The sequence below is a fragment of the Amblyomma americanum genome, chromosome 11, assembly GCF_052857255.1.
Source record: "Amblyomma americanum isolate KBUSLIRL-KWMA chromosome 11, ASM5285725v1, whole genome shotgun sequence".
NCBI lineage: Eukaryota > Metazoa > Arthropoda > Arachnida > Ixodida > Ixodidae > Amblyomma > Amblyomma americanum.
Window position 1 is genome coordinate 42,732,004 of NC_135507.1, and position 26,307 is coordinate 42,758,310.

Here is a 26,307-nt window from a genome sequence, read left to right on the forward strand (position 1 = left end):
GTGGGGAGGCCAAGAATGGTGTTTCTATCCACCAGGTCAATCCAGGCCAGGCTTTTTGAAGTCACTTTGTTTCTATAGGTGGGAACGTATGTTTTTGCGAGGCTTGCATGAAAGGTTTGTTGGCTGTTATGCCGCTTCGTCGAAATGTAGCTAATGGTTTGGCGTATCAGCCGCAGACTACACGGGCACATTTGCTTGGACGTAACACAAGAAGCCGCAAGTAAGGAACAATGACGTTCCCCTACTTGTCACGCAGTTGCGGATCCAGTTCCCGACAACGGCAACTGCATATCATTGCAGATTCGATGGAAACAATTCCGTTCGGATAGATTTCGGCGGTCGTCAAATAAGACCAAGTAAATTAATGCCGAGCAGCATTATATGTTTCGAGTCTTGGAGTTATTTGACAACTTCAAAGTAACTGCGAAGTAGGTACATAAACATTAATTTATGGACCGCAGCGGTGACATAATGGCCTGAATACCCTGGTTTTATGCCGGCGATTCGGGGTTAAACCTGCAATGACCGCGGGTACCCATTAATTTTAAAATGAGCGCAAGCTTTCCCTTTGAATGCTGATCGATGTTAAATATCCCCAGGTGGTCGAAATTATTCGGAAGCCCTCCATTACAGCACCTCTTTCTTCCTTTCTTCTCTCAGTCCCTCCTTTACCCCTTCCCTTTACGGCGCTGTTCAGGTGTCCGCCGAGATATCTGAGACAGTTACTGCGCCATTTCCTTTCCCCAAAAACCAATTTTCATTTTCATTTCTAACCGGGATGGCATGCTTTGAAAATGGGTTTGTGACCCCACTTCACGCACATCAAAAACACGCTAACCATGGTGCACATTGTCCAAGCTCCTGTTGAGCCAGTCAAACCAAAACCATCATAAACTTGGAGGGGACACTTAAGCTTCGGTTTAAGGGTATGACGCGAAACCTAATGTGTAATGCCCATTTATGCGGATTGGGTGTCCTCTACTTAACATTCATATACCTGTGGGAGTCCTCACACCACTCCTGGCGCAGTGGTGCAGCGGTTAAGCGATGAGCCACTGCCCTGCGATGGCAGGTGCTGCCACTGGCGGGACTCGTACGGTCCAGGTTGCTCTGTCCAGAAACCACTCGCGACCAATCAATAATTTAACTGCCACCTAACAGGGTGCGCAGTTTGCTCACAATCTGATTGGCAGGTTTTTATGACGCCACAATGTCATGTGACCTAGCTGGCCTACCTACCTCCTAGGTTGCTTCTCTGAAAAATTTTCGGGCATTTTTCGCTCGCGGTCAACGACACCGACGACGCCGGATTTTCTGCGACACGAGCTCACTAACATCATCATCATCATCATCACAGAGCGCGTAATGAGGCAACGCTGTGAAAGCGTACCCGCCGCGGTGGCTCAGTGGTTAGGGCGCTCGACTACTGATTAGGAGTTCCCGGGTTCGAACCCGACCGCGGCGGCTGCGCTTTTATGGAGGAAAAACGCTAAGCGCCTGTGTGCTGTGCGATGTAAGTGCACGTTAAAGACCCCCAGGTGGTCGAAATTATTCCGGAGCCCTCCACTACTGCACCACTTTCTTCCTTTCTTCTTTCACTCCCTCCTTTATCCCTTCCCTTACAGCGCGGTTCAGGTGTCCAACGATATACGAGACAAATACCGCGCCATTTCCTTTCCCCCAAAAAACAACTATTATTATTATTATTATTATTATTATTATTATTATTATTATTATTATTATTATTATTATTATTATTATTATTAAAGCGCCCAATGAAGACTCAGTAGTTAATGGGAGCAATCAGGAACAGACGTTTGGCAACTGTCGCAAATTATCTGCCAGGAAACGAATGTCCACAAGTAGGGCTAGGAGTTTGTTCTTGTCTCCCCAACAACTGGGCAAACACTTGTGCGAGGAAACATTTATTCATGTTCATAGTGTGGCAGTGATGTCATGCGAACAGAAACAAACGTGGCCTCTTGAGCTTACAGCCCTACACTGAAACATTGACCGCAGACACCCGTATACTCATACAGCTTGACCTGAGGCACATAAGTACTAAACATATGTATTTCCCACGTAGTACACCGTCGGCTCCTCCATAAAATTTCTTTAGACAGTCCACAGACAGCATGAAGACAATCTATAGACTGTATAGTGAAATGTCGCTAACGAAGCGAGCCATGCATATGAACGAACAGCAGGTTACAACCTGAGAACATCGCTTCACACCAAGCACAGGTTACGTAAGGAAGTTGTAAACAGCGGCAGCTGGAAGCCGATGTAGGCTTGATAGACTTTGGATCTTGTGCTTTTTTTGCAAATACACCAGAAACAATAAGATAGAATTTTTTTTTTCTAGGTTCTATGCCATTGTGCGTGATATGGTGTCAGCATGCCGTACAGGGAAAGAGCGATGGATCCATACGTAGTTGACATTCCGCATAAAAAATTTCTATTCTGATAGACTTGCATTATAAGGGCGTTCTAGAAGATCCCTTTTAAGGTCGTGGACTGGTTGAAGATAAATTCAAAGCAAGGCTGCTGCTGGGCTTGCATCTTGAAATGGCAGGAAGATCAAAATGAGTTCTCGAGAAAAGTTATTCTGTGCAAAAACCGGCGGTTTTTACATGCATGGATTTCAAACTAACGTGCACTATCAAGGTTTAGCCGCCAACTGAAATTCCCGCAGCACTGAAAGTCATCCTCATAAGAGAGTTCATTAAAATACATTGAACGTACGTGTCTAAAGCTCTCAGCACGTCCTTCAGCGCAAAACATCAGGAAAATGCTTCGTGCGCACCTCCAGGAGCGCACCCCAATTCTGGCGCCAGAGGTGCAATGCTGGAGCTTAAGCACTACTTACTGACAAAAGCACAGCTTCAAAATGCACGTCGCCTAGTTTTGCACCAGAAACACGTGAAAATATGGTCGAAAAAAAAGGCTCAAGCAAAACAGACAACCAAATAATCGCACTGAAAACAATGGACGGCGGGTAATGCGCATGCTTTGTGTCACTTCCTTCCTGATGCATTTGTCATTGCTATTTATAGTGTGCTATGTGCAGAACTGAGCGGCATGCATTTGTATTTTTGAATATATCTACAAAACCCTCGGTGCTACGGTTACGCCTCTGCAAACGAGTCAGAGACACGATAACCGACTGGTTACCGCAGTTCGCCACAACCTACAAAGAATGACCAGCCGTTATGCTTTCAAAAAGAGCCCCACTGTTTTCCTCATTTTCAAGTAAAAAAGCGTCCTTTACTTTTCGGCATCTTCTTTTGCTTTTGCCACTGTCCGCGGCGATCGTCGGCGGTGAAGGTCTCCAAGGCACTGCTCCGTTTCTTGCGAACTTCTGGACTGCACGATAGGCTGTGACTTTGCATAGTGACTATCCTTTCCCTTTCATTTTTTATCGCCTCACTCCTTTCCCCCGTGCAGGGTAGCATACCGATTATTCTCCCAGTTAACCTCCCTGCATTTCCTCTTCTTCCTCCTCCTCCTCTTTTGCTTTTAGGTGTAATTTTACTTTTCCGGTTTACTTTTGCACGTGTTACCTTTGGACATATATATTTTTTTAACTTTGCACAAATGTTGCTTTTCGCACTGCAGCCAGGGCAAACACTATCGTTCTGTGTTTCTCGTGGACGAAAGTGCGACGGCAAGACGGGCCTTGATCTCATAGACGCGGATAAGGTGGCCACGTGATTACGGAAGCCTTTAATGTACTGGAAAGACTTGTTGTCCCGGGTATCATTGAAAGGCTTTTTCTTTTAACTTCACATCTTAACCTATTCACCGTTTTAATTGTTTAACGGTCTGCTGCGCAGAAAAGCGTTGCTGGGGAGGCTATAGAACAATGAAAGCTGCAATCGCGTCATCGAAATTTCAACTTGATTTCTTTAGTACTGAAGAATGCAGAACTAAGCAATCAGAGTTTAAAGGAAGACACACGGTAGGTAAGCTCCGAAGCTAGTCTGTAGCACCTTGACTACACCTATTCCTCCGTAAGCATTGCGACCAAATACAGCACACACATTCATGAATACATCCGTATGAATCCCGGTATCGGTAAGGCAAGCTGGGCGATGGACTTATTGAAGCCCGTCTTTATTATTACGTCAACCCCGTGGAGTCGTAAAACGTCATTTCTTTCAAGGATGCTGTTCCCAAAACGCTTGCCCCCCGGGAATGGCAGTCTTGCGAGGAAAAAAAAATAATAGACACCTTTAGCACACGTGCACCGCATTCTAGTTACCTTTATTAGAGTACCGGGAGCCCGCAGACCGCGGTGAGCGAGCGCTGATTGGTCCCGATGCCGCAGGCGCGCGCGCAGCTGCCGGGCATCTAGCGCCATCTGGCGTCGTCAAGGCGATTTACGCATGTCTGTTGGCTGCGCCCGGCCTCCCGGTACTTCGGTACCGGTAGCAACAACACGGTACATGGTGTGCTAAAGGTGTCTAATATCGAACAATGCAGACTAACGTTTTAGAAGGTATCTTTTCATAGTCGCTCTGTTTTCCTACTCCTTAACTACCAGGCCCCGCAAAAGTTCTCAGAAGTCGTGCAGGGCAGCGCCGGGGTGGAGCCTTCAGTGCGAGTTGATCATGACCAGGCTGCCGGGCGGCAGCACGTATACGGTGCCCGGCGGTTGCCTTCCCAGGTGCAGCACCGGAGCGTCGTCGGGAGCCATCACTAGCCGAGGCTCGTCCTGGTAGCCGCCCTTCTTGCTAGGCAGGCTGTACACAGGCTCCCTGCACATGGAACGCAGTCAAAATCACGATAAGAAAAAAACCACTTGGGAGGCTTGGGAGACCCTACTGCGCTCCGAGGAGCCGGCCAAGCAAGCCATCGCCGCACGCCGGGCTGCCAGCGTCATGAGCCTCCGAGACATGAACGTTCGAGTGCAGTGGGGCCGTGCGGGGGCCCAAGGACCAGCGTGTCCTAAACTCCTCTGTTTCAAATATTGTTTTCACCACCACCTGCAACGCTGGCGCCCTTGTAAAAATGGTCTATAGACTGTCTATAGACTTCTTATAGGCTCTATTGTCTTCGTGTAGATGTTTCCTTTTGCCTATTCGTCGTCAACTGACTTTCTATAGACGAAAGTTCATTAAACGTGCATAGTCGTAAATTAAAGTCTGAGTACACTGTCTACATGGTTTGTATTGCCTACATACTTGTTTATAGAATATTTCTATAGAAAGTCTAGAATTTTGTAGACAAAAATCACGTGCACAGCCTTAGACTGTCTAAAGAAATTTTTTTTGTAAGGGTGGTAGTGCGTGCCCACTAACCTGTCAGTGGTGTGATACCGCGCGGCGGTGAGGATGGGTGCGTCGACGCTGCCCCTTGGTCTCCTCGGAGGCAGGCCCGGAGCGTATTCCCTGCGGCCTCTTCCTGCTTCCTCGTACTCGGTCAGGCAGCGCATGCGCTTGGTACGGGTCACGAACACCACGCAGCACACGGTGACCGCCAGGGTTGCCAGCAGCGCTATCACGTCCGCCGACAGCAGTGTGATGAGCAGCACGGCCGCCAGGTTGTCCAGGGTCACCTCAGACGTAGCTGCGTGAGATTAACATCCCCGGTCAGAAACACTCTAGTAATGAGTGAAACACGATAATCGCATGAACGGACATTGTCCTCTCTCAGGACGTACAGGACAAAACGACAGGCACATGATTGCGCGGCATATTTACTGATGTTCACTTGAACAAGACACGCAACCAAGCCAAACCAAAAGTAACCTGGCAAGGGGGGTTTGTTTCTTAGCCTGGTAGCAAAGCATTGATGGCAGCCCTTAAGCCCTGAATCTGTGTAAAGTAAGGTGAACCCCTTGTCCTCACGTTCTAACACCTTTCGGTCTTTAGGGGTGCCGTTAATGCTCCGCTATACTGTTGAGAGGCAGAAACCTGTTGCACGGTTACTTTTGGCAAAGGGGGTACTTATTTGAGAAAGCGAGGGTGTGCGTGCACAACAAAGAGAAAGCCAATTCGATTTCGTGACAGCGAAATTAGTCCTTTACAGCACAAATGCTTTTTTAAGTATTCTATAACTTCCAAATGCATAAGTCAGAGTTTCGGGTATGGTTTTTATCAGATATTGTGATTATGAAAGGTGCTACGACTGGTTCGCTGGTTTGTAGCGAATAATGCACTGCGTTCAAAATTGGCCCCAATTTGAAGCCTAAACACATAGCCGTAAACTTATCGGCCCCGTGCCCTTCCGGCAACTGTATCATCCATCTTCACTTTGGATATGGGAAAGGTCTTTGCCCTGCTGTGCACGCAGCTCCTCCCTGATGATGATGATGATGATGACGATGAATGTGCTTTTATTCTTCCTTTTACACTGTCAATGTTTATATGCCTACCGTGCTTTGCAATGATACTTAATAAAAGACAGCGCTAGTGCCATCCTGTTCTTTTTGTCGTCCGTGTCTTTCCTGCGCTCTTTCATCGATCAATCAAATGTATTCAAGCACACAGACTTAGCGCTTGCCCGCTAATACGTCCGCACGCAAAGTTCACATTTTTAACACAATTCTTCTTAACAGCATTATATGGTGACATATTCCACATTTCCATCATATCGTACGCCCAGTAAATCTCTACAAAAGTATTTTTCAACGATAAATTCTTTATGCACTCGGCTTTTCCACATATCGTAATATTTCGCTACAACAATCAATACATCCGCCTATCTCCCCTCGCCAGGCTTGCATTTTTTGCTATTAACGTCTTTGCTATCGTCGAAAACATTCCCTTTTGGTTTTCTACGGCAGTCCTAGATACTCGACGTAGCCTGAGTCGCTTTGGGACGTTAAGCCCCCCTAAACCAAATCAAGCCTAACTACACGATGCGAGCGATAGAAAACCTTGAAAGGAAAGATATTGGTGCGCATCACAAGAATTTGCACCATTACCTTCAATATTTCCACAACAGTGCCTAACAATAATCCAATATTCGAAACTTTTGCCCCAAAATGCTGGACGCTTCACCCTGCAGTCAGAATAAACTATTCGCTACGCCACCATGTGGTACACTCTCAACACCAATACACCTATACAAATATACCAATACACCTATCAGGTTGCCCATCGCTCTCTCTCTCTCTCTCTATATATATATATATATATATATATGCAAAGCTGAGAAACGCTTCATTTAGGCATAGATCTACTTTGAGTCGACGTTGCGAACAGAGCCTGTCCTTCCGAAACGTCGACTCAAAATAAATCTATGGCTAAATGGTTTGGTTTATAGCGGTTTAACGTCCCAAAGCGACTCAGGCTATGAGGGACGCCGTAGTGAAGGGCTCCGGAAATTTCGACCACCTGGGGTTCTTTAACGTGCACTGACATGCAGTGTACATGGGCCTCTGTGCGATGTCAGTGCACGTTAAAGAACCCCAGATGGTCGAAATTTCCGGAACCCTTCACTACGGCGTCCCTCATGGCTAAATGAAGCGTTTCTCAACTTTGCAGTTTACCTCTAGGAACCTACATTTACCTTTCTATACTATATATATATATATATATATATATATATATATATATATATATATATATATATATATATATATATATATATATATATATATATACCTTCTGTCCTCTACCGCACGCCCTTTCATTAAAGGGAGATCACTAGAGGACGGCTTAATCCCTTTCTACACCCTTCTGTTTACAGTCTACAGCTCCGGGGTCGACCGTTGTATCAGCCAGCTGCTTTTTAACAGTTTGTTATGCACCCTTTGAGAGCCATGAACAGAACGCATAGCATCACGCTCAGTCTTGTTCTATGAAACACAAGGAACTTTAGTTGCTTTTCTGCGAAGCTTTACAGCGCCGCCGCCGTGGGCCACGTGTTGCCGAGAGTATAAACGCCACGTATAAACGCTGCCAGGAACGCGGCTGATTTCCGGAGTCTCGCGTGAGTCTCGGCGGTGCCTTCTACGGGCCTCAGAAAATAGCCGCCCAGTTTGTTTGCAAAGGCGATCGGCAACCCCTCGACACGACCGCGGGGCATGTGTGTGTATACATACACGTCCACGCGGATGGAACGGCGTCGTCAAGGCGGCGCGCATTTCCTGGTGGAGGGCGCTCGTGCCACAGGCTGAGCTCACTACCCACGCATGGAAGTGGTCGTGGGACGCACGTCCAACATTCTCGGACAAAACTTTTTCAAAATTGGCAAAATTATAAGACATCGTTACGGAAATATTGAAAGTAATGGTCCATTCTTCCGATATGTTGCAAAATATTTCGTTTAAAGTGCTTCCATTCATCGCATACAACAGTTAAGACTGCCACCGGAAACAAATGAGGAACGCTTTCGTCTATAGCAAAAACGTTAATAGCAAAAAAAAAATGCGAGACTGCCGTCAGGTGATCTCCGTTGATATTGATTGCTATGGTGAAGTCTTACATTATATGATAAAATTTCGTTGACAACTAGAAATTGGCTGTTGAGGAAAGGAAATGACGCAGTAACTGTCTCGCATATTTCGGCGCACACCTGAACCGCGCCGTAAGGGAAGTAATAATAATAATAATTGGTTTTTTGGGGAAAGGAAATGGCGCAGTATCTCTCTTATATATCGTTGGACACCTGAACCGCGCCGTAAGGGAAGGGATAAGAGAGGGAGTGAAAGAAGAAAGGAAGAATTAGGTGCCGTAGTGGAGGGCTCCGGAATAATTTCGACCACCTGGGCATCTTTAACGTGCACTGACATCGCACAGCACACGGGCGCCTTAGCGTTTTTCCTCCATAAAAACGCAGCCGCCGCGGTCGGGTTCGAACCCGGGAACTCCGGATCCGTAAGGGAAGGGATAAATGAGGAACTGAGAGAAGAAAGGAAGAATGAGGCAACCCGTAGTGGAGGGCTCCGGAATAATTTCGACCACCTTGGGATCTTTAACGTGCCCTGACATCGCACAGCACACGGGCGCCTTTGCGTTTCGCCTCCATCGAAACGTGACCGCCGCGGTCGGGTTAGAACCCGGGAACCCCGAATCGGCAGTCGAGCGCCCTAACCACTGAGCCACTGATGCGGGCATAAAAGTTCGTTCGAAAATGGTTTCCTGCTTTTTGTTTTCAGAATTTTTAGATACGTGTCGCTCTTAGGCAAGTAGAGATAAGCATTGCAGCGATCAGCAGGTTGAATCGCGAACAATAAGTTGTGCTAACCCTGCCTGGCACCATCACGGTCTTGCCGAGAATGCTTGCAAAGTCTGCTTCCTTTAACTAGTGTTAAAATGAGTTTAGAGAGAACAACAACGTCGCAGCGTTGTTGTATCTTGTGTCTAAACTTGCATTTCAATGTAAGAGCGGTCACCGAGGAACAGATTGCAATAATGTAATCTAAAAAAGTTGTTGCCACAACTGCACGCCCTCCTTTTTGTCCGCAGAAAAGTGGATGGCTATCAACACGCGTTACCATTGAGGCTGCCAACGAGGCTGGCAAGGCTCTGTAGAGTGGATTGATGAGAGTACGACGCCAAATTTCACAGGAAGGGGGGGGTGGGGGGTGGGGGGGGGGGCGTGGTTCGCCTCTTTTATTAAAACACAAATTCATCTAGCTTTTGCTGTTAGTAATAATAATTGAATTAATAATAATTGGTTTTTGGGGAAAGGAAATGGCGCAGTATCTGTCTCATATATCGTTGGACACCTGAACCGCGCCGTAAGGGAAGGGATAAGGGTGGGAGTGAAAGAAGAAAGGAAGAAATGGGTGCCGTAGTGGAGGGCTCCGGAATAATTTCGACCACCTGGGGATCTTTAACGTGCACTGACATCGCACAGCACACGGGCGCCTTAGCGTTTTTCCTGCATAAAAACGCAGCCGCCGCGGTCGGGTTCAAACCCGGGTTAGTAAAAATGGATTTTTCGGCTCTAAGCCTCTGGTTTTTCCGTTCGGCAACAAAACTCCCTTATCGTTTAGAAAATTTACAAACTTAGCATTTTTTTCCCCAGCATTCGCTTAAGACTCGTGACGTCAGTGATGACGAATATTACGAGGTCACCTCTTGGACGAGAGCGGCAGTGCAGGTTAGCCCGAGAAAAGTACATACCGGGCGTTTCACTTAAAATGTTGAGCATTTTTATTTATTTATTTATTTATTTATTTATTGATTGATTGATTGATTGATTGATTGATTGATTGATTGATTGGTTGGTTGATTGATTGATTGATTGATTGATTGATTGATTGATTGATTGATTGATTGATTGATTGATTGATTGAAAGGACGCCTCCCTCCCTCCCCCGGCACGCAGGCCTGGGAAGACGGGGAATCGTGAGCCCGCGGATTAAAGGATGGCAGACAGCCCTTGGCTTGTTGCGGCCTCATGCCCAGAAATTCTGAACCGAAGCATTTTTGAGCGGGAAACCGTTTAATAGCGTAATTTTTTTCATATAATGTAAAATTTCACTGCAACAATCGATATATACTCAGATCACACGAGGGCAGTCTCGTATATTTTTTCTATTCACGTTTTTGCGATCGTCAAAAGCGTTCCCCAATGGTTACCGCTCGGCAGCCAGTCCTGGCAGCCGAGGCCTACACCCCCCCCCCCCCCCCCCCCAGCACTGCACCTCACCTGGAGCCTCGATGAGCTGCAGGAGCAGGAGCAGCTTGTAGGCGAACAGCACGGCAGTCAGGCATGCGGCTACCACGGCGAGCACAGCGCACGATACCACCAGCACGTGCAACTTGGATGAGCGGTAGCAGTAGGAGGCCAGGCCGCACACCGCGGCCATGGCCAAGAACAGACCCTGGAAGCGGCATGCCGTCTCCACACTCCGAAGCTCGGGGACCACCTGCGAGGCGGGGCCCGATGCGTGTGATGCGAATGCACATGGTCATCATCAACCTGTGTCCAGTTCAGTACAAAGGCCTCCACCGCTGATCTCCTGTTAACCATGTCCTGTGAGACCTGCGACTAGTCTCTACCAGTCAACTTGCTGATCTCATCGGTCTACTAGACTCTCTGCTGTCCCCTGCTACGTTTTGCGCTTCATAGAATTTACTGCATTGCCGTAAGAGACCATTTGTTATTTTAACTTCGAATTACAGGCCCTGCCCGTGCCCATTTCTACCTAGAATGTCATTGACTCGCATTTGTTCCTTGAATGAATTTGTTCTCTTCCTGTGACCTCACATTATTCCTATCGTTGTCGTCTCAGGAGCTCGATGCACTGTCCTCGGTTCGGTGAAAAAGTGAAAACATTGATTTCACTTATAAGGGGCTTCAACCTTTCACCAACTGCCTGCTCTAGTGCGCGAATTTCAGCGACCACTCCGTCGAGATTCAACCTCCCTTCATGGCCCTACCACAGCACTCACATGTAAAAGTTGACTTGAGACATACTGTCAAGCACGTCAGCTATCACGTGTTCATCAAGCTCTCGATGTCACCATCGGAGACAATTGTTTTTGCTGAGATAAAATAATTTCACACCAACTTGGGCACGAGAGAAGGCTAGGTGTTTGATTTGGGCCATTGCTTTCATAAGGTGTATATACACATGAATTTTTAAGGGTCATTGGTGGTGCTCAGTTATTATCAAGTGATTTCTATTTGTATGAAAACCCCTGAGGAGATGCGCGCGTGTGTGTGTGTGTGTGGGGGGGGGGTGCGTGCATGCGCGCACGCGTAATTGGAGCCTCCTTCATATTACCTTATCATAGCCTTGCGTGATCACTAGCCTACTATTTCATTTTCTTGCCATTTCCTCTTTTGCCCTCGTTTTTTTCCTCTTCTCTGCACCTGCACCTGCACCTGCACTTTACAAACTACTGCACCGTGCTATCGTATCCTTATCCTGGTCCTTATCTTATCGTTATTCCGCTATCTGCAGCAGCAAATGTGCACCTTTGCCCTGTGCCTTTCGTACGCATCTCATGCGTTCTCTAAGCTAAGGTAGTCATCACTGCCATCGGGGAACGCTGGTATAAGGTAATTAGTTTACACAGCCGGCACATCATAGAGAGGGTAAGCATTGAATCTAGATGTTTGCATTTGGACCCAATAGAGCACGGAAGAAATCGACTGGAAATGAAAATTGTGCTTATTCTTGCGCTGAACATAGGGAAATAGGAAGAATAGTATTATAATATATCCTTGAACAGTAACTTTGTCTCGTGGGAGGAATTTCTGAATGGACTTTCAGGTCCAGGTCTGTGGGATTTAGTTGTCGGCTAAATAATCTTTGCATTTATTCTGCCCATACTGCAAATATTTGAAGCATCCTCACGCTTTATTACTAAGAAACGCACTTATGATTTCGAAGTTTAGTTCAAATACCCAATAATTCATTGCAAAGGGAACTAGTGACGAGTAGTGGTGCCAATGAAGGCACGAAAATGAATTCTCTGCTGGATTTCTGGCGTTTCCTGCAGCAGAGCCTGCGCACCGCACACAAGCACGCTGCCTCCTGCAGGCAAAGACAACATTATGAATATGCTGTTGCTTCTGGTTTAGACTGTGCCCAAGTGCGGGGACCGACCTGGACTGATGCACGCACTGCAGTTAGTCTTATATGCGATATTTTCTCAGGGATACAATGCTGACAAGTCTTTATGCTGCGAGCGAGTATTGTAAGATCAATGGTACAGTAATATGAACCCGAGGACGACCATTACAAAAAGTTCCTGCTCAGCAAATTCTAGTTAACCGAAACCTTTTAAATCCCACTTAATTTCAAACTGTGGATAATTCTCCACCTTGCCTCAACTGCCATCAATCGACTTGTAAGTCACCAGGAGAAAACGTCCCTTCCAAGTTAAGCTAACGAAAGCCGTCACGATGAATCACACTATGCTTTTGGTATTATAAGCTATCCGATAAAAACCAGTCATAGCATGGCGCCTAGCATAGATTGAAAAATCTGCCGAAGCATATAAAAAGAGTTTACCTACCTACCTACCGAAGCATATATGGAGACAAAACGACTAGAAACAAAAGATTCGGATCCCGCAAAGAAGACAACGAGATTTTCTTGTAATGCGAAAGAAACCACACTTGAGCTCAGAAATCCGAAAGTATTCTGTAAACGACTACGTGATAAATCGATAATTCTAGGGAAGAAACTTTATGAGACCGTAGAAATTGTTCCTCAACATAGGGCACTGTTGCACCAATGCTTCTGCTGACATCGCGTTGACTATCACAAACAGCTTAATAATCTGAAGACTGATTTCCCAGATCACTTTAGTGTACAGATGAGAGGTATTATGACTTGAAGAAATGCAGAGCGATGCATAGGCTATGCTGAGGCAAGTCGTGCAATGTCTACTTTTTATCTCTTTTATTAACGCCACAATTTAGTACTTTTCTCTCTCTCCCTCTATTTCATTTTTGATTGTAACAACATTCCTGCAATTAAACCAATTACACGAGGGGTTTATATCAATCTCGCCCGTTAAGCACGAACATGAAGCTTTGCAGTTCAAGGTCGCCTCCCATCTCTTTTCAGAACATCGCTAAGAGACGCTGCCGAGCACACAATTGCACAAATCACCCGAGTTGTCCTTATCAGTCACGCCTATTAGGCGTTAGTTTGAAGATTTACAATACAAGGTCGCCTCCCATCTCTTTTCATAATACCGATATGACGTCCTAAAGTTAGGTGTCTATTGAAAGTCGGTTCCGAGTACAACACAAGCACAAAAGAGGTGGTATTGTAAGCATTGTGCAGGCATCCTGAAGCACATGTACGTCATTCGGACATTGCTTCTTGGGGCTTACTCGTTCCACGGGCATTTACCTGCCATAGTTGACCGAGTATCGGCAGGAGTATGACGAGCAGGGCGCACAGCACTAGGATGCAGCAGGCAAAGAAATTGACCGAGAGAGACTTGCTGGGACTGGCCATGGTTGCACGCCGGACAGACGGACTAACCCCAACCCTTCAATCTCGGCCACACAGTCTAACTCGCTGAGCAGCAGTACGGTCTAAGCACTTCGCTCGACGGAAAAACTGCACGTGAACTCTACATGCTACATCAGCCAGCAATTGTTTGCTGAACAGCTTCTGCTGTTGCAGGCTTCGGTGCTCTGCAGTTCGTGATGAAGGCCCAGCTTCTGCACGTCAAACCACAGCCACCAGAAAGAACACGGGTTTACAGGCGTGAGAGTCACGATTTCGTCGCTGGAATCATCCTGAATTGCCGTGAGCCTGAGGGCGAAGCTACAGCAGGTTGAGAACCTCACAAGGCCCACGTCAGGTACACAGCCAAGATTCCTCCTTGCCAATGATTGAAGGTTCCGCCAGGAAACACAGGGAGGAGCATCCTTTGAAAACACGCACTATTCACTCCTGCTGGTGGCAACCACACCCTCCCTCCGGAGCGTCGCAGCGACGGCGACGCCAAAAGTAGAACCCCCGTCGCGACGAGACCGGAAGGCGGCTCCTCTATTTCCCAGTAGACCACTGGGTCAGAGGAACACAGCAGAGGCAGCAGAAAACGGCATCCCTTGCCCGGAGCCCGTCGCAGCAAGCGCTCTTCAAGCAACAAGTCGAATCCTCCTTTCGAGTAGGACAGACTTCTGTGAAGAGCAGTGAAGACTAGTCCAGGGTGCAAGGCGGTGCTCCCCCTACCTCACTGCAGCTAGGTCGTTCGACGTCGGCAGCTCCGTTCACTGCGTCGTGGCACTGAGCCCAGTTCGGAGCTAGCCCCGGGCCCCGCTCGAAAACCCTTCTCCGGGAGGCTGGAGCAGCCAACGCCGCTGACGCCGCTCCCTGCTGGCGCCCTTCCGGATCAGCAGCCAAGGCCTCGGGGGGCTATTTAAAGCCGCCGCTCTCCTCACACCGGCCGACGCAACTCGGGCCGTGCTTTTGTGTGTGAGTGCGTGACGCTGCGCGTACGTTCTTTCCGCGGAGTTCGTGTTCTTTCGCTTTCTTTGGATTTCGCTCGAGCCCATGGTACGAGAAAGCTGGCCGCCTTGCGTGCGGTGCACCCACCCCGTGTGGTTTGTTGAAGAGCGCGGGCAGGTCTTCACGGTGGTGGTTCGCTCGCTCGCCTCCGTGTGTTTTCGGGCTTTGTGAGGGATTGTTTGTTTGCGTGCGCGTGGACGCAGGGGGAGAGGCTGTCTCTAGGAATGTTGTGCTTTAGATTCGAGCCTGCTTTTTGCGTGCTGGCTCGAACGCTCGAGCGTTTGAGGCAGTCGTGTGCGTGCTATCTTGAATTCCATGTTTTGAACTGCGGAGGACTCAGATGAGTGTCTTCAGCACGAGGGCTTCGGCTAGCTGTCGTGTCTTTTTGCGCGGATTGGAATGGTATAGCATGGTATAGCATGGTACAGGAGTTTACTTCCGTGGCGAACGGAACACTTTACGCCTGACATTAAAGTCAAAGTCAAATTCAACTTTATTTTTCAGCAGCTAACGTCCACTGGACAGGAGTGATGTTGACGGGGAGGCGGGGAGGGGGGGGGGGGGCAAGCAAAAAGCCTTAAAAAAGGCTTGTCAAAGCCCGCACCTCGTGCAGACGACAGCGACGCAGTGCTGACATAAAAAGGTGTATGCAAATTAAAAGAGAAAAAAAAAAGAAAATGAAACAAAATGCACATGTCAGAAAAAATTAAACTCACAGCGAGTAGAATTACACTTCGTGCACGAAAAAGAAACGATATATGGAGACAAAGGGTTACACTACAAAAACTTAGGACATATTCGTGCTCGTTTTTTGCACCGTGTAATAACAAAGAAAAATGTCGAGGCAATAACAGTGCAACGAGGAAAGAAACACGATTAAAAAACAACAGGTGCGGAAAAATGTAGCTAACAAGTAAGTTTACTTATGCAAACTAGGAGGCTATAGGCTCGAGAAAACGCAATATTATACATGAAAAAGGCAGAACATTGCACAAGGCACGTTAGGAATGTGCAAGGAAATCAGAATTTAACACAGTTGGCAAGGTGTACCATAGCATGTGGCGACAGTAATTTGTTCGCGTGTACGGTAGCTGCCACTGTTCCGAGTTCCTTGTGTCATAAACAGTGTGACGTAATTTCTGAGCCGCAATTAAGTTCCTTGAGATAAGGGTCATTTTTTTCTTTTGCTTTTTTATATGCCTTCTCGATACCATTAGCTTTAATTATCGTCGACCGCTAGTACGAATGCACCACTTCGAAAGCATTAGAATGCATAGACCTTTGAAGCGACAAGTGCATTTTACCAACCAGGGCACAAGAGTACATTCACAATCAGTAAAAAGGGAGTAAGTTGTCCCCTTTTATTAAAGCGAGTGCGCTGGAGGATAACTTACACCCTTTTTACTCCCTTCAGTTTAGAACACTTGTCGAGAATTTTTTGGAATGCGAAACATTCACATGATGGCCGCAGTAAAAAAAAAAGCTCCACAATTTGCCCTGTCATCGTACTCGAGACGTCGAAGTGCATGTGCTCTGAAAGCATCCCTGACACTCATGCTACCGGCAACGTGCCGAAAACTCGTTTTTTTTTCTTTTTGCAAACGCACTACAGAGCACTGCCCCATTTGAATATTCACATACCTCTCCAGCACATCACCTCTCTGCCAGCGTTGATCATGCCAACAGGGCTAAACTTATTTTCGATCGTACAAAAATATACTTGTATTCATACTGGTTCCTGCCTATTAAAAGTGAACCTTCCTCTCTTCTAATATTTTCGTGATCTAGAAATCGTCATCCTAAATCAAGCTGTCCTCTCACAATATTTAAACCGTTCTGAAGTTTGGTAACGTTTGTTCTTCAAAATATATACTGAATTTCCTAGGTAATTCTGCATTTGCAATATAATACATTACTTTAGATTGCGTAATATTTTAGTTATTACGTAGTAATGTATAGCTTTTTGTTTCTTTTAACCTGTACCTCTGGATTTATCTTCTTTTCCGCTTATGTACCTGGCTTCTCGTTTTCTTCAACTAATTCTTGGTGTTTCTCTTTTACAAACCCAGAATGTAATGGCCGAAGCTGCCCTCAAGGCGCCTAAAATAGTAAATGAATAATTATGCATGTCAGTGAAGAGAGGACAGTCCCATGTCGTCTCGTGTATACAGGGCCGCTGTGGGAACGTTTCTTGGCAAACATTACGCGGAAACATACAAATAATTTGAGGCACCAGATGAAAGCAGCACTCGCTGGATCCAAAGGTCGCTGCCGCATGTGTTGTGATTTACCGTTTGCGGTAATGGCTATGGTAGTTCACCCATCCAGCAACGCTGCACCTTACTCCGATGTACTGTTCTGTCGTCGTGCTGTTTTTTCGCTGTGCTGTTTTGTCGGTGTGCCGTTTGGTCCGGCGTGCTGTATAGAGGCGTGCTGTTTTTTCCTGTGCTGTTTTGTCGCTGTGCCGTTTTTTTCCTGTGCTGTTTTGACGTGTGCTGTTCTTTCGTGTCCCCAAGTGCGGCCACCTATGGAGTTTGAACACGAGCAACCTCTCGCGACCAATTATTATTTAACAGCCACCTGCCACGGTTTGCAGTTTTTTCCAGTGGACAGGTTGTGATGACGTCACAAGGTCACGTGACCTACGTGGCTCACCTAGATTGCTTCTCCGGTGATTTTTCGCTCACAGCGACGCCAAAGCCAAACTTTCTGCATACCGGGAGCCTTAACTCTGTGCCGTTAAAGCGTTTGCCTCGCGCGCGTCCTGTTACACAACAAGGAGCAGAGAAGGGTGCAGTAAAACAACAGGCCAAAAGCAGACGCAACTCTATTCGCGAGCTTTGAGAAGCCGAGCGGCTTTCCCGTCGACAGAGGAGCTGCAGTTAAACCAGCCGTTGGTTGCGCATACGAGCGCCCGTTGGACGAAAGCCAAAGGGTCGGTTAGGGAGCTTGGATTTCTTTCTCACTCTTACGGCCTGTGCGGCTTTTTTTGTTTCGTAGTCGCTTTTGCTATATTGCTAAACAACAGTATTCTGTTACCGTCCCTTCTTCGTCCAGAGAAGGGACGAAATGCTCCAGTTTTTATTGTGTTCAGCAGTGATGCAATGAAAGCGTCATAAAACCCTACGCGTTACTTTCCTCGCCATTTTTACATGACAACCTTCTTCACAAATATTTGAACCTCCTTGCATTCACCTTTATTGTGTATACGACAAAATTAGGTGGTCGTAAACTCTTATTTGTCTCGGCATTCTTTTATTTTTTATTTCTGAACCAATCCGCCGCGGTGGTTCAGTGGTTATGGCGCCCGGCTACTGACCCGAAAAATGCGGGTTCGATCACGGCCGCGGACAGATGAGGTTAGAGAGCTTTCGGGTGCAGGGTGGCCGCAGTGGCCCGGGAAAGGGCTAGTTGGAAAGATATGCAGAAGCATTAGTCCTGAAATGCACGTCAGTTGAGCTCCTGTTGCTAATAGCTACAACAACGAAAACGATGATAATATAATTGCCTTTTGTGTCTGTATGATTCAGATTTCTCAGCGGTACAGTCACAGAAATGGATAGATGAGTATGTGCATGTTAAGAACGCCCTATTTGAAATCGTATGGTGGCTAGCGCCGCTACGCTTGGTTTTTGTTTTCCTTTCCTTACATTTTTTTATACTTCTCAAACCAATCTTTCAAAATAAATCTACTACCTAAATATTTTTCTTTAAATACACGCTGTATTTTAATTCTACAAGATTCCATTTCTGCACCCTTAACATGTGTCTTTAGGGTCACTAGTCCGCTTATAAGTCATCAATCCTTTTTTATTTTAATTGGTTTTTGGGGACAGGAAATGGCGCATAATCTGTATCGTATACCGTTGGACACCTGAACAACGCCGTAAGGAAAAGGATAAAGGAAGGGAGTGAAAGAAAGAAGAAAGAAAGAAAGAAAGAAAGAAAGAAGAAAGAAAGAAAGAAAGAAAGAAAGGAAAGAAGAAAGAAAGAAAGAAAGAAGAAAGAAAGAAAGAAAGAAAGAAAGAAAGAAAGAAAGAAAGAAAGAAAGAAAGAAAGAAAGAAAGAAAGAAAGAAAGAAAGAAAGAAAGAAAGGAAGAGGTGCCGTAGTGGAGGGCTCCGGAATAATTTCGACCACCTGGGGATCTTTAACCTGCACTGACATCGCACAGCACACGGGGGCCTGAGCGTTTTGCCTCATAAAAACGCAGTCGCCGCGGGGTTAAAGAATTAGAAATTTGATGAGACTGCACAGGAACATAATTAGAAGCCGTCATTCACCTCGGTTGTGCGGCGCTGCATAAAACAGCAGTGCAAATCTTCTTTATCGAAATCAGTTTAGTTTTTTTTCTGCCCCTCTCCCATTTAACACCACTTAATTCCCTTGCTTCTGTCCAGCATAAGTGCTACCATTTAGGCTCAAATTTTAATAGTTTTTAAACCATAACTGCTGTTTACAGCGCTGCCGCACAAGGAGAAAATGAAAATGAAATGAAATTTGGTTTTTAGGGACAGAAAATAACGCAGTATCTGTCTCACATATCGGCGGACACCTGAACCGCGCCGCAAGGGAAGGGATAAAGGAGGCAGTGAAAGAAGAAAAGAAGAAAGAGGTGCCGTAGTTGAGGGGTCTGGAATAATTTCGACCACCTCGGGATATTTAATGTGCACTGACATCGCAGAGCACACGGGCGCCTTTTGCGTTTCGCCTCCATCGAAACGCTGGCGCCACGTTCAGGTTCGAACAATCAGGGGCCGAAGAGGGAATTTGGGGTGCTGTATCCTTAACAGAATGGAATTACGTGCCGCTATTGGTCAGTATTTGTGACCTTGGACTGCTAAGCCGGGAGGGACCGTATTAATTTAGGCGGCGTCGGTGCCGCACCTGTTCACGCGGAGCGCTCAAACATACTGTTGGCGTTTCAGGCGATCGTTAACAAACTCGAAGTGACCGAAATCAAAACCGTAGCCTTCTACTGTGCGGTGTCCATCTTAAAAAATGAAAATCAAAATTGGTTTTTGTGGAAAGGAAACGGCGCAGTAACTGTCTCACATATGTCGATGGACACCCGCACCACCCCGTAAGGGAAGGGATGAAGGAGGGAGTGAAAGGAGAAAGGAAGAAATAGGTGCCTTAGTGGAAGGCTCCGGAATAATTTCGACCACCTGGGGATATTTAATGTGCACTGACATCGCACAGCACACGGCGTCTTTTGCGTTTTGCCTCCTAACCCGCAGCGGTGGCTCATTGGTTAGGGCGCTCGACTACTGATCCGGAGTTCCCGGGCTCGAACCCGACCGCGGCGGCTGCGTTTTTATGGAGGCAAAACGCTAAGGCGCCCGTGTGCTGTGCGATGTCAGTGCACGTTAAAGATCCCCAGGTGGTCGAAATTATGCCGGAGCCCTCCACTACGGCACCTATTTCTCTTTCTTCTTGCACTCCCTCCTTCATCCCTACCCTTACGGCGCGGTTAAGGTTTCCAACGGTATATGAGACAGATACTGCGCCATTTCCGTTCCCCCCCCCAAAAAAAAACAATTATTATTATTATTAGTTTCGCCTCCATCGAAACGCGGCCGCCGCGGTCGGGTTCTAACCCGGGTACCCCGGTTCAGTAGCCGAGCGCCTAACCACTCAGCCAGTGCCATTAAATCATATTTTGTCTGTCGTTCGTCGCGCCTCATTCTTAGGCCCGCCGCCACGTAAAATTCGGTGTGAGGTGCGGAGTGTCGTCCCCATCGTGGTCCTGGAGCTTCGGCATTCTCCGTCAGACGTGGTCGTCGGCCATGTGTTGCTGGCCCGCGCCGCCCTGCCGTGCCCCAGCCTACCAGAACCGAGCTGATCTCGTCATTGCTCCCCGCACTTCCTCCGCCCCGACCACCAGACACGACGAACTTAGCGGACGCAATGGCCAGACCTTCTGACCCCACCGACACGAGAAGCCGCCCACCTGCGAGGACACCTCCACTTCCCATGCCATTCCGCGCATCTAAGAGCTTCGACCATCGGCTCCTGGCGACCTGGCGCCCGCGAGCTTCGTGTACCAAGACTCATTAGACCACCTTTTTCGTCGTGGCGGCCAGCGCACTTCACCGCCTTGCCATTTCTGTTGTACCGTGCTCTGAACCCATCACCACTGAGCGCCTCTCCTCGTCGGTTTCTTCTATTTACGATCGGGACGATCGATCAGGTAGTGTCACGAATAAGACGAGGCTGGCAGCGGCGCGCGATGGAGCGGTCGCGCTCGGCCGGCGGCCATGAAACTCATCACTTCGCCATCGGTCAACACGCCTCTTTCTTCGACTGGCTGCCACGTAACAATATGTACTATTAGCGGGGCCTTCCGAGCACCTCCGGGACTACGGAGAGTATTGCCAGAGTAGAAACAAGTGGGTTGGTTGGTAACAACTTTATTCAAAAGTCCTGCAGAGCTTTCGCCGACGGGGCCTTAGGTCTCCCACGTGGGGACGTCGAAGTGTTGCCTCGCCGTCGTCTCGCGGGCCTGCTGGACGGCCCAGAGTTGGTCACCGAGGCTGGGGCTGCGCAAGTCAGCGGCCCACCGCGGTGGGAGGGTTCCGGAGTTAGCACCGTCAGGGTTTTTGCTACAGTCCCAGAGCATGTGGGGTAAAGTTGCTATAGCAGTGTGGCAGACCTTGCATATATTTCTCGGGTATGTTCCGGGGTAGAGTCTGTGGTATTGAGCCGGGTTGGGGTACGTGAGCGTCTGAAGTTGTCTGAGGGCCACCGCGTGCGCCCTGTCCAACTTGTCGTTGGGCGGAGGGAAGGTTCGGCGGGCCAGGCAGAGGGCCTTGGTAATTTCGTTGTAGCTGGTCAGACAGTCTTTGGTGCTGTCCCATGGACGACGGTTTATTCTGATATATCTGCAACTTCATCGTCATCCTCATCGTGCCTTCATCGGCAATTTCATCGTCAGCGTGCCAAGTCATTGCCTGGATATAAAAGCCCAGCCCGCAGTAAAGCGTTCGTGCTATTCATAGCGCGTGTCTTTTCTTTCACTCTTTTCTCTCCTATCTTTCAACTCTCCTACTCTCAGCACGTGGCAGTGATTGTGGCTCAGCTTGAGTCAGTGGGCATGCCCGTGCACTTTTGTTTTCATTCTTCCTAGCAGCAGCAGCAGCAGCAGCAGCAGCAGCAGCAAAGCGTTCGTGCGATGTGGAGGTGGCTTCCTGGCCTCACGGGGCTGGGATTTAGGGGCTCTCGCACATGTGGCCAGGGCTCCTTGCCACTGGGGGTATCTGCTGCTAAACCGTCGTCTTCGCTTTAGATGCCGCTGTTGTTGTGACGCGCATCCTTTCTTTAAATCTTTCCTCTCATATCTCTTTTAACCCTCCTACTGTCTGCACGTGGCAGCGATTGTGGCTCAGCTTGAGCCAGTGTGCAGGCCAGTGAACTTTTCATTTCATTCTTCGTGCAGCCGCAACAACAACCACACAAGCGTTCTTTCTTGTTGCATCATGCCAGACTAATTTCACTGTGTCTCATCCCTAGTGCGACATAGCATATTTCGGAAGCATTTCTGAGCTATATTATTCAATGCCCGACAACGCTGTATGAATACCAGGCTCCTGGCATCGTGCTTGTGGTGGTAGTGGTCCGAGTTGCTAGAAGCAGGGGATTCTTAGTGATACCTGGCCTCAAATAGGGGCGCATAGTTGTTAGTACTCCAAGTGTTCTTTTAACGCCGCAGCATTAGGATGGTCATGAAGGCGAACTATTCGGCGGCGTCAGCGCCTTTGTGAAGCCTCATCCGCCAGGTGGTGTTTAGGGGTATTAGCCTCTCTCCACCTGTCAACGGTCCCCTCTATATTTTCAGGCAAAATTCAAAATGACTAAGAACAAAATGACTCTCACAACTGCAGGCCTACACGCAGAATATTAACGGCAGATTGGCGTTCCTTCGCAATTTTCCAACAGTGCTTCAGAACCAGGATAGAGTGTGTGTGTCGGCGCCATGTGTGTCAACTCTCGCTCTTTGTCCTGGTTTTGAAGCACTGTTGGATGATTATGTACAAAATAAACAGCCTCTCGAAGAACTGTCTGTGCAAAAATTAAGCTTGCAGGATCTATTCCGTCTCGCACAGCTCGGGAAGAGCAAGCCGGGTCTCACAAGCCCCACCGCGCCACCTGCCAGTGCAGCGGCAGATCGCTTAACCGCTGCTCCACTGTGCCAGTAGTGGTAGGAGGATTCACCGTGATCTCACTATCTGACACTTTTTGCGTACCCGCCGCGGTTGCTCAGTGGTTAGGGCGCTCCGCTACTGATCCGGAGTTCCCGGGTTCGAACCCGACCGCGGCAGCTGCGTTTTTATGGAGGCAAAATGCTAAGGCGCCCGTGTGCTGTGCGATGTCAGTGCACAGTAAAGATCCCCAGGTGGTCGAAATTGTTCCGGAGACCTCCACTATGGCACCTCTCTCTTCCTTTTTCTTTCACTCCCTCCTTTATCCCTTCCCTTACGGCGAGGTTTAGGTGTCCAACGATATATGAGACAGATACTGCGCAATTTCCTTTCCCCAAAAACCAATTATTATTATTATTATTATTATTATTATTACGCCTTTTTCGTGGTTGCGTAGTCTATATTGTAGTACAATCAGAACTGGAATAGACTGGGGAGGCAAAGACAATGGATTCAGAACTGTAACAGAATCATAACTGGAATAAATTGCCGAGTAAAAGAAGGCTGCGATCGCATTTCCTTCTCATCAATCCAATTGAGCGTTCCTCGTTTTCCTAGGCCGGCAGTACGCAGTGGTCAGGGCAAGCGGAATTAGACAGTAAGGTGGGGCGCGAAGCAGGTCCAAATTCATTCTCAGCCATTATCGGTACCGGGTAATCTGCCTCTTTCCGAGCTTCGGGTTAGGGTACAGAGCGAACCCGAATAATAATAATAATAATAATAATAATAATAATAATAATAATAATTGGTTTTGGGGGAAGGAAATGGCGCAGTATCTGTCTCGTATATCGTTGGACACCTGAACCGCGCTGTAAGGGAAGGGATAAAGGGGGAGTGCAAGAAGAAAGGAAGAAGGAGGTGCCGTAGTGGAGGGCCCCGGAATAGACAGTTTTAGCTGTGCGTACGCAAAGAGTTAGCGTACGCGAGGAGTTTGCGGGGACGGTAGTGCGCATGCGCAGAACGCAAGCGCAAGCCTTGCGTCTTGCGTACGGTAGCCTTGCGTACGCTACCCAGCGGAGTTTGCGTTGCGGCGCTTGCGTGGCTTGCGTACGCTAACTTTGACAAGATGGCGGCGCCCTGCTCGCCCGCTTCGGAATAAATACATGTCGCCGCTGGATTCTCCGACGCAATAGCTCGCTCAAATGGTAGCGGTTCGCTTTTATTTCGCCTAATCTTGCCCACACGTAGCGGTATAAGCGATAACTAGCCCCTGTTTTTCAGATAATTTGGCGATCTTCAAGCTCCTAGGCCTAACTATATTCAGTGTGTTTTCCTCGTAGCAACGACACCTGGCGAAGCAGTTTTCTAACTTTTAGCCAGATCTTGCATTTTCTTCGGTTTGCATAGTTTTTCTTCTTGGAACAAAAAAGGCTCCCAATGCACTCACAGTAGTTATCAGTAATCACGGATGAAATTTTCTTCAACCGAGCGTTGATGTGGTTTGACTTCTTGTCACTAGATGGCGCCACGTGCGCCTGAGGGACGCTACGGCACGGTCAGCTAAAACTATACTTCGGAGCGGACAGCGTAACGCACGCAGCGCCGTAGCTCTTTGCGTACGCAAGCACTTGCGTACGCACAGCTAAAACTGTCTAATAATTTCGACCACCTGGGGATCTTTAACGTGCACTGACATCGCACAGCCCACGGGCGCCTTAGCATTTTTCCTCCATAAAAACGCAGCCGCCGCGGTCGGGTTCGAACCCAGGAATTCCGGATCAGTAGCCGAGCGCCGTAACCACTGAGCCACCGCTGCGCCGAAACGCAGCCGCTTGGTCGGGTTCGAACCCGGGAATTCCGGATCAGTAGCCGAGCGCCCTAACCACTGAGCCACCGCTGCGCCGAAACGCAGCCGCTTGGTCGGGTTCGAACCCGGGAATTCCGGATCAGTAGCCGAGCGCCTAACCACTGAGCCACCGCTGCGCCGAAACGCAGCCGCTTGGTCGGGTTCCAACCCGGGAACTCCGGATCAGTAGCCGAGCGCCCTAACCACTGAGCCACAGCGGCGGGTAATGAACCCGAAGCTCAAAGAGCTCAAAGAGCACTTTTGGTCCGGCGCACGTGCAGTGACGACAAGCTCCATCTTTTGAGCACCAAAGTGAACAGGTTGGTACTATAGTGGTCACACGTCAAGCGCTTTATAACACGTTATTTTACACGGTAGTTTCTCAGGTTATTGTGATGATAAAAGATGTAGACTCTTCCAGAAAGCAGTCGCTGAGCGTCACCATGTTCCTACACGTGGCGTAGCACTGTGGAAGGGGTAGGGTAGGTTATGAGCCGCGCCATGATGTCTAAAAGGAGCCCGTTTGCTTTGCGATGCCGGGGCACGTTAAAGATCCACAAGTGGTCGAAGGTATTCCGGAAAGCTAAAGAGAATAATGGCGCAGCATCAAGTAACGAGGACAACAGGAGAGCACAGACACGCACAAGCGCCAGTGTGTGCTCTCCTGGTGTCCTCGTTACTTGATGCTGCGCCATTATTCCCTTTCCATTATTCCCTTTAGCATGCCTGACCAACTTGTCCAATCCTATGGGCTTCTTATTCCGGAAACCTCCACTATCTCGCCTCTTTACCCGCCACGGTGGCTCAGTGGTTAGGGCGCTCGACTACTGATCCGGAGTTCCCGGGTTCGAACCCGACCGCGGCGGCTGCGTTTTTATGGAGGAAAAACGCTAAGGCGCCCGTGTGCTGTGCGATGTCAGTGCACGTTAAAGATCCCCAGGTGGTCGAAATTATTCCGGAGCCCTCCACTACGGCACCTCTTCTTCCTTTCTTCTTTCACTCCCTCCTTTATCCCTTTCCTTACGGCGCGGTTCAGGTGTCCAACGATATATAAGACAGATACTGCGCCATTTCCTTTCCCCCAAAAACCAATTATTATTATTGTTATTATCTCGCCTCTTTCTCCCTTTCTTTCACTCCCTCCTTTATCACTTCCCTTACGGTTTGGTTGAGGCGTCCATCGAGATGCTACTGCGCCATTTACTTTAGTAACAAAAAGGAGCAAATGTTCTGAGATCCTGATGGAAACAAACATCAGCCCGGAGACTGTGTGAGTTTATGGCCTCCTTTAATAAAAAGAACGCTCGACTGCTACAAAATTCTGCAGCTGGAGAAAAGCACGTCAGTCCTTGTGCTGTCCTTGTGCTTCACACTGGAACGAGTGATTGAAAAAATGTTGCCTTTTCTGTATTGCTGGTTAAGATGCAAATTT

At 48.0% G+C, this 26,307-nt stretch overlaps 1 protein-coding gene across 1 annotated transcript; it reads right to left on the reverse strand.

Moving 5' to 3' along the window:
• Positions 1–1,911: 1,911 nt before the first annotated feature.
• On the reverse strand, positions 1,912–14,760 carry LOC144109420 (uncharacterized). The gene is made up of 4 exons (XM_077642207.1): positions 13,781–14,760; positions 10,612–10,831; positions 5,304–5,571; positions 1,912–4,760 (listed from the first exon to the last, which is right to left on the reverse strand). The coding sequence occupies exons 1-4, from the start codon at positions 13,886–13,888 to the stop codon at positions 4,598–4,600; spliced, it is 759 nt and encodes a 252-aa protein (XP_077498333.1). The 5' UTR covers positions 13,889–14,760; the 3' UTR covers positions 1,912–4,597.
• Positions 14,761–26,307: the final 11,547 nt, after the last annotated feature.

Coding starts and splice junctions, on each gene's coding strand:
- LOC144109420 (XM_077642207.1), bottom strand. CDS start 13,888: ATGGCCAGTCCCAGCAAGTCTCTCTCGGTCAATTTCTTTGCCTGCTGC. Junction 10,832..13,780: donor TACTCGGTCAACTATGGCAG/GTAAATGCCCGT, acceptor CCCGCCTCGCAG/GTGGTCCCCGAGCTTCGGAG. Junction 5,572..10,611: donor GCAGCTCATCGAGGCTCCAG/GTGAGGTGCAGT, acceptor AATCTCACGCAG/CTACGTCTGAGGTGACCCTG.